This window comes from Triticum aestivum, chromosome 5A, assembly GCF_018294505.1.
Source record: "Triticum aestivum cultivar Chinese Spring chromosome 5A, IWGSC CS RefSeq v2.1, whole genome shotgun sequence".
Taxonomy (NCBI): domain Eukaryota; kingdom Viridiplantae; phylum Streptophyta; class Magnoliopsida; order Poales; family Poaceae; genus Triticum; species Triticum aestivum.
This window is the reverse complement of record NC_057806.1, coordinates 624,080,540-624,089,269: the sequence shown is the minus strand read 5'-3', so window position 1 is coordinate 624,089,269 and position 8,730 is coordinate 624,080,540. Positions and strand designations below refer to the sequence as shown.

The 8,730-nt window shown below is 46.4% G+C and overlaps 1 protein-coding gene across 1 annotated transcript; it reads left to right on the top strand.

Moving 5' to 3' along the window:
• Positions 1–1,171: 1,171 nt before the first annotated feature.
• Positions 1,172–3,292, top strand: LOC123108045 (endo-1,4-beta-xylanase 3-like). Its single transcript, XM_044529909.1, has 3 exons — positions 1,172–1,279; positions 1,370–1,903; positions 2,004–3,292. Exons 1-3 carry the CDS (start codon positions 1,265–1,267, stop codon positions 3,117–3,119), a joined length of 1,665 nt encoding a protein of 554 aa, XP_044385844.1. The 5' UTR covers positions 1,172–1,264; the 3' UTR covers positions 3,120–3,292.
• Positions 3,293–8,730: the final 5,438 nt, after the last annotated feature.

Below are 8,730 nucleotides of genomic sequence, written 5' to 3'. Positions count from 1 at the left end.
GGGGGGGGGGGGGGGGTGAGCACTGTTGTTATTGCGTGTATAATTGTATATCTGGTGGCTAGGATCTCTTGTATTTATTTATTACTAGCTTAGATATCTTCCGATCCTTCCCTTGTATAGCGGATACGGTTGAGATCTCGCAGCCCATGTACTCTATACTATGGCATATGAGCAATACAATTGTTGCAATGAAAGGACCCGTGACATCTATATGAAGGGCTAAGGTACGAAACGAGTCTGGTTGACAAAAATGTGGAAAAGTCCTTCTCTTCTGTGGTCTTCTAAAGTAAAGTGTTGTATTCTGGAGTATATCTAGCTTTGTACCAACGACATGCAATACTACCCTAAACCCTAAACTTTACCGCGCCAACCTGGTGAGAAAGCAGCGGGCCGTCATAGACTCATAGGTGTATGTCACATCCTCTTCCTCGGTGTTGGGGTATGGTCGAGCGCGCAAACCCTAATAAAAAGAAAAGAACTTGCATCTTCCGTGCTAGCTTTCTCTCTCTACAACTTGCAGCCGTCGTCCAATTACAAGCGTGCATGGTGGGTATGGTTCACGCGCGCGGACGAAACGGAAGGAAACCGCAAGCCAACAGCGTAAAGCTAGAAAAAGCAGCTGAGGCAATAAGCTGCGTGCATGAATGAGGCCTGGATTCATGATAGATGTGTGACCACTGGATACTGGGTGTGTGTGTGTGGCTATCCCGGGTTAATTACAAGGGAGTGCCTAGAACTCATCTAGATGAGACATAATTTGGTCTCATTCATCTGAAAAATAAGAACAGATACAACCTACGTCAGCACACACGCATCTTATAGCATCACATCCAACGGCTATAAAATGTGAATGAGACCAAATTATATCTCATCTAGATGAGTTCTAGCAAAACTGTAATTACAAAGCTTTTGGCCCTTTTTGTATCTTGAAGCCATGCATTACAACACTCTACGCTTGATTAAACAACTTACTTACATTATCGTCGCAGCCAAGATGCAAGTGAGGCGGCTGCAAGTTGGCTGGCAACCCTTTCTTTTCTTCACGGTTACTCTTTGTATATATAGTAGTAACGACTAGTAAACCATATCTATCTCGACATCGACGGCCGCCGCCAAAATTTCCCTTTAAATACCGCAGCCACTGCGACCCATCTCCTCACTCCCACTGCAGACCACAACAGAGAGAGCACTTGAGGCGGCTGCAAATTTTCTGCACACTGATCCCCTTGACAAGTCAACCGTCTCTCACTCCCACTCGCGTAAGATGGGAAGCGCTCAGGTATGTGCCGTACTTTAGTAGTGGTAGCACCAGTGCATCACACGGTCTAGCTCATTCGTTTGCATGCATGCATGCATGGTGCACATTCAGGACGTGAACCTGATCCACAGCAGCACAATGGAGGACGGCTGCGCACCGTTCGGCTCACGCACGACGGTGCTGTCCGTGCACAACGAGGAGGAGACGGCCATGCTCCCCATCACTGTGGCCGTGGGTGGCAACAAGCCCAGCGGCCGGTACATCCTGGTGGCGGGGCGCGCCGACGAGAAGGACGGCCTGCGCCAAGCGATCACGACGGGCGGCCTGAAGCCTCGGGTCACGTACCGCGTGGCCGGGTGGATCAGCCTGGGCGCAGGCGCAGAGCGGGCGACGGTGCGCGTCAACCTTGGTGTGGACGAGGACGACAACGGCAACGAGACCCTGGTGGAGTGCGGCGCGGTGTGCGCTGAGGCGCGCGGGTGGACGGAGATCATGGGCGCGTTCCGCCTCAGGACGGAGCCGCGCAGCGCCGCGGTTTACGTCCACGGAGCCCTCGCCGGCGTCGACGTCAAGGTCATGGATCTTCGTGTCTTCCAAACGGACCGCAAGGCGCGGTTCAGGCAACTCAGGGACAAGACTGACAAGGTAAGCATGCGTCCACGTAACCATGTTTTCATGTGCCACCTCCATGCATGGCTCTGCATGCATACTTGACGCGGCACGTAATGATGCATACTTGATGCAGGCGCGCAAGAGGGACGTGGTCCTCAAGCTGGGCGCGGCGACGGGAGCGGCGTCCGTGCGCGTTGTGCAGATGGATAGCGCCTTCCCATTCGGGACATGCATCAACACGACGGTGATCCAGAACCCAGCCTTCGTCGACTTCTTCACCAACCACATGGACTGGGCCGTCTTCGAGAACGAGCTCAAGTGGTACCACACGGAGGCGCAGCAAGGGCAGCTCAACTACCGCGACGCGGACGCGCTCCTCGACTTCTGTGACCGCCTCGGCAAGCGCGCCCGCGGCCACTGCGTCTTCTGGTCCGCCGACGGCGCTGTGCAGAAGTGGGTCAAGAACCTCGACCGCGACCAGCTCACGTCCGCCGTCCAAAGCCGCATCCAGAGCCTGGTGTCCCGCTATGCCGGCAGGTTCCCGCACTACGACGTCGACAACGAGATGCTGCACGGCCGCTTCTTCCGGGACCGCCTCGGCGACGAGGACGTCCCGGCGTTCATGTTCAAGGAGGTCGCGCGCCTGGACCCGGACGCCGCGCTCTTCGTCAACGACTACAACGTGGAGTGCGCCAACGATCCTAACGCGACCCCCGACAAGTACGCCGAGCAGGTCGCATGGCTGCAGAGCTGCGGCGCGGTGGTGCGCGGCATCGGGCTGCAGGGACACGTCAGCAACCCGGTCGGGGAGGTCGTCTGCGGCGCCCTCGACAGGCTCGCCGCCACGGGCATTCCCGTCTGGTTCACCGAGCTGGACGTGTGCGAGCCCGACGTTGGCCTCCGCGCCCAGGATCTGGAGGTGGTGCTCCGGGAGGCGTACGCGCACCCGGCGGTGGAGGGCGTCGTGTTCTGGGGCATCATGCAGGGCAAAATGTGGCGCAAGGACGCCTGGCTTGTCGACGCCGACGGCACCGTGAACGAGGCAGGCCAGACGCTCCTGAATCTCCAGACGGAATGGAAGACGGACGCGCGTGGGAACGTCGACGGCGATGGGAACTTCAAATTCAGGGGCTTCCATGGCAGATACGTCGTGGAGGTCACGACGGCGACGGGGAAGCAGATGCTGAAGACCTTCACCGTGGAGAAAGGGGACAACACTCCTCTCCTCGTGGACTTGGTCGATGCCTGACGGTGAATCTATCTAATTACATGCATGGACGACACGTGAACGAATAAGCTGTATAATTTTCACATTTCCAAGGTAATGGGTATTGTATTTTGTAAGAGAAATGTAAGGTATTGTGCTGCCTAAATCTGATGTCGATGGAGATGATTGAAGCAAATGACATATGTTGTTCAAAAGATTTGTTCTAATTTATTTTTGTCAATTGATTAAAGTAATAATATTACAAAGAAAAAATTGCAGCTGAGATATAACACAAAACCACATTTCAAAAGTAATTAAGAATTTCAACTGATACCCACAACTGTAGGACTAAGTAGTAACGACAAAACACATAAGGCTGGTTCCATTGCATGGGTGCTTAGATGAGATGCTAAGCATATTAAATAGCTTAACAATCAAACTCTCCAATGCATAGGTTCTTTAATCTAATTAATCACTTAATGAAAAAAATGATGTGTGGGCCCCATGTTTAAGTGACTAGGGGAACGGCTTGGTTTGAGTACTTCGAAGGGGCTTGCCGACGAGGACGAGGACGAGGCTGACCTCCGACGGATGCATCTGGGGCTCATCGTCGAGGATCGCATGCGTCTCAAGCTGTACAAGAAGGGGCTTCACGACGAGGACGAGGACGAGGACGGACCGTCCAAGAGTGGAGCCTGCAATGATTGAGCTTTCATCGGAATAGTTCAAATTTGTAGTGTGCAATGTTTGAATTTAATTATGCTATCTATGTGTGATCAATCTAATTACATACATGGTGACTGAAAGGACGGCACGTCCAGGAATAAGGTTGTATAATTTTCACATTTCGATATAAGGTAACAGTATTGTACTTTGTAAGATGATTAAAGCAAACAACCTATTGATCATTATAAGTATACAAAAGTTTTGTCAATTGAGTAATGTAATGAAACTAGGAAGAGAAAATTGCCTATGTTGTTCAAAAGATTTGTTCTGAATTATTTTTTGTCAACTGAGTAACGTACAAATATTAAGAAGAGAAAATCGCAACTGGGATAACAAAAAACAACAACTATAAAATAAGGGATTTAATACCTGTTGGAAATATGCCCTAGAGGCAATAATAAATTGATTATTATAATATTTTCTTGTTCATGATAAATGTTTATTATTCATGCTATAATTGTATTGTCGGAAACTTAAATACATGTGTGAATATATAAACAACACCGTGTCCCTAGTAAGCCTCTACTAGAGTAGCTCATTGATCAAAGATGATTAAGATTTCCTAATCATATACATGAGTTGTCATTTGATAACGGGATCACATTATTAGGAGAGTGATGTGATGGACAGACCCAACCGTAAGCTTAGCATCAGATCGTATCACTTAGTTATTTGCTACAACTTTCTTCATGTCAAGTATCTGTTCTTTAGACCATGAGATTATATCACTCCGGGATACTGGAGGAATACCTTGTGTGCTATCAAATGTAATTTCTCAGTTGGGTGTTCGTAGGAAGATTTTTGATTTTCATGCTTCATTGCCCATAAGTGGCATCATGAGCTAGGTCTATGCGTAGATGTATATGCACGAGTAGAACACAAATACGTTATGGGAGTTGATGTTTAGATTGCTTACCTCCCTTGTCTTATTCGGATTCGACAGTATTGTGGGATGAAGCGGTTAGGACCAGAACTGGGACTAAAGGCCCTCCATGTGGCCGCTGCCTGGAGGTTCACCTTTAGTCCCGGTTGGTAACACCTACCGGTACTAAAAGATTTTTTTGATTTTTTTTAAAAAATAATAATAATAAAATTTTAAAAAAAATTGAAATTTTTTCCCGATTTTCAAATTTCTGAATTATTTTAACCTCTAATCTCTAATCACCCCTCATCACTGCTCAATTTAATCTCTAATCACCCCTCATCATTTCAAATCATCTAACTTTCCGGACGGTCACCCATCCTCCCACTCCCCCAGCCTGAGCACGCTTAACTTCCGGGTTCTATTATCCCTCGTTTCCAAGTCTACAGTTGTTATTTTGCTGACAATAGTAAGATGTCAATCCTATTAACCCTCATGAGTTTAGCTTGAGCATGAAGTCACACATTTCACTGTTTGAGTTTAAAACTATTGTTCTAAAAATAATAATTATTTAGTAACACTAATATTTCTTGAATATGTACGTTTGACCATTGTTTGACCACAGTTTGACCAAATTTGACCCAAATTCAAAAAAACTGAAATTATTATTTAGTAACACTAATATTCTTGAATAATTATTTAGTAACACTAATACTTTTTGAATAAGTAGTTTGACCAGATTTAACGATTTTTTTTAAAAAAACTAAAATTTGAGCATAACTTGTTTCCTTTTGGAATTTGAGAATTCTACAAATTTGCAAACAGGCCGTAGGCTGTCAAAATCGGATGCGGATTTTCGTGCTGAACATTTTGATATATTATATGTTTTTTTTCTGACATCGTATGCAAAAGTTATAGCCATTTTACATTTTCCCTACACTTTTTGCAAAACATGTCCAAATTTAAGTTTTTAAATTTTCCTAACTAGTAGATGTAGTAACATAACTACATCTCGAAGGATTTTAACTTTTGAAGTTTTTATCATTTTCTTTTGCTTTTCACAAAACTGAAAAGGCGATACACGGGGGAGGGGGTAGGATTTGAAAATTGCACCATTACTACCGGTTCGTGGCACGAACCGGTACTAAAGGTCTAACCTTTAGTATCGGTTGGTGGCACGAACCGGTACTAAAGGTTAGACCTTTAGTACCGGTTCATGCCACGAGCCGGTACTAATGGGCATCGCACCCTTTAGTCCCGGTTCGTGGCACCAACCGGGACTAAATGTCCCATTTGAACCGGGAGTAATGCATGCAGCGGCGGAGACAGGCCCCAGGCAGCCTGGGCCGCTGCCTGGGGCGTGAAGACCAATTCCTTCGTTCAGTTTTGAAACAGTGCAGCTACAGTTCTCCACTGTAGCTACAGTGGACGAAGGTGGCCTGGGGCGGCCTGGGCCTTGCCGTATTCCTGGCGCCGCCACTGAATGCATGTACGGTGCCCTAGCCGCTCGAACCGGGACTAATGCTCACATTAGTCCCGGTTCGTAATGCAACCGGTACTAATGCTCTTTTCTGGCCGAACCAAAGCCCCCTTTTCTACTAGTGTAACAAGCAACTTGTATTGGATAAAACTGGCTGGCGGGTGTCTGTCTCTCCCACCTTAGTTGAATCTGATTTGACAATGACAGTCCTTGTAGAAGGTTAAAAGGCAACGTGTATATCACCGTTGTGGTTTTGCGTAGATAAGAATTGTTCTTATAGTTTGCCCTCGAAGCCACGTAAAATTTGCAAGAACAAAGTAGAGGACGTCTAACTTGTTTTTGCAAGACATGTTGTGATGTGGTATGGTCAAAACCTGATATGATATATGTTGATGTATGAGATAATCATGTTTTATAATAGGTTCACAACTTGCATGTCGATGACTACGGCAACCGATAGGAGCCATAGGGTCGTCTTTAATTTACTGTATGACATGTGTGTCAATCATTAAACGCCATGTAATTGTTTTACTTTATCGCTATGAGTTAGCAATAGTCGTAGAAGCAATAATTGGCGGAGACAACCACATGACGGCATGATGATGGAGATCATGTTGTCATGCCGGTGATGATGGAGATCATGCCGGTGCTTTGAAGACGGAGATCAAAAGCACAAGGGGTGTGTTTGGTTGCCTGCATTTGGCCCAACCAGGCCCGCACGGAAAGTTTTCGACCTGTTTGGTAGTCCGCATACACTGTTCGGCCTGCATCGCACGAAGTTCAAAGCAGTTCCTAGCCAGGCCCAAGAGCTACGCCCGAATCTTCATGAACATGCGGAACAGGCGGCTAATGCAAATCTGGCCCATGTGGGGGAGAATAAGATTTCATGATCAAGAGTGAACTTGGGAAGAGAATGAGAGCCGAGCTCTAGCTAAAAATGAGCTCCACTTGCTTTGTATCTATGGATGGTGCGAACCGGTTGCCAGATTTGTGTTTAGGTGGCTCATCTGGTCTGATACAATTTGTGTTTTGTATTACTAAATAGTCCTAGAGGTTTTCAAGGATAGACGTATCTGTATCATACAATAGCAATGCCAAGATGGTTACATCGTCATTTTACAATCAACACAACGACCACATAGGTCAACACTCCTCACGCCGACTACTTGCTGCGCGGCAACCTACCACCTTAAAAGGTACAAACCCATCACTCTATAATAGATTCGCCGTCCTCCAGCTCTGTTCTTCCTCAGCTACCTACTCAAGTCACGTGTTAGACGAAGGTGATGCCCAATTGAAGAGAACATCTTGTTTGGTCCTCTTTGTCGCCAAAGCCACAAATGTCACGGTCGTACAAGTATCTCTCGAGAGCCCTGGGCCTGGGTCAATCGAAGTCCACCCATCCATAATCTCAGAGTTTGGATTAAACATCCATTGTGGTTTTCCCCACCCCTCGAGCATGTCAAACCACACCTATCTTGCTAGCACACAAGCCAAGAGAACATGTTGGGGCATTCCTGGCTCCCGGTCGCAAAGTGGATGCATAAGGCCATGCCTTTGAAGTCTATCTGCAGTCCAACACTAGTTTCTGGCTACCAGCCAGACGAAGATATTGCATGATGTTGGGGCACGTAACCTACAAATTTGAGCCGCTCTAGCGTTGTCAGCTCTACCATCAAAGAATGTTCGGTAGGCCCACTGAGCAAAAAATTGTCATCGCACTCCCAAGACCACATGCTGGCATCCTGAGTGCCCTCCATGAGCTGAACATCGTTAAGGCAATCCATGAGTCGAAAGAACTCGACCAACGCACGCTCTTGCATGTTAGGGTTCACATCCGGCCACCAACCCCATTCAATCCTTCTCTCACTGTGTGTGTCCTAGTGACTTCTTGTTGACGCAAGCAAATAGGTTGGGTGCAACATATTCTATCTTTCCTTTGCTCAACCACCAATCCGTCCAAAAAAGTGCCTTGTAGACCCTAAACAAGCCGGGCCAGTTGGTCGATCATCGACAACCGCAGGACCCCGCCGCTTAGGTCATATTGGTGTAAAGCACATGAAGAAACTCCATATTGATGGACTTTTGGAATCACTTCATTATGAATCATTTGAAACAGTTAAGAATTTTGAATTTTTTATTAGTGTTAGGAGTTACACATGTATGTGGGGACAACAACATTGTCACATGTAAAATCTCTGCAGATCATCAGATCCATCCATCACCTATCTTGGCATAGGCATAGTTCCGGTCTCATATGACTTTAATGTTTTCAGTATGTCCTTTTTGTTTGCTTTGTCAAACTATTAGAGTTGATTGTGTGCATATTTATTATGCAGATGATGTATGTTGCTTATCATGCTTTCTATTCGCTTGATGCTACATTTTGAATTGATAAAATTGACATTTATTAAAAAATATATGTTGTTGAGGACATGCACATAATTTACCATGGTAGCTTCCATATGAAACTATGAAAGGTACTTTATCAATGTCACAAGAGGCCACTGGCAAACCATTGATGATTATTCCATCGAACAAGTAAGAAATAGGAGCAGATATATTACATATTGACGCGTGACCTG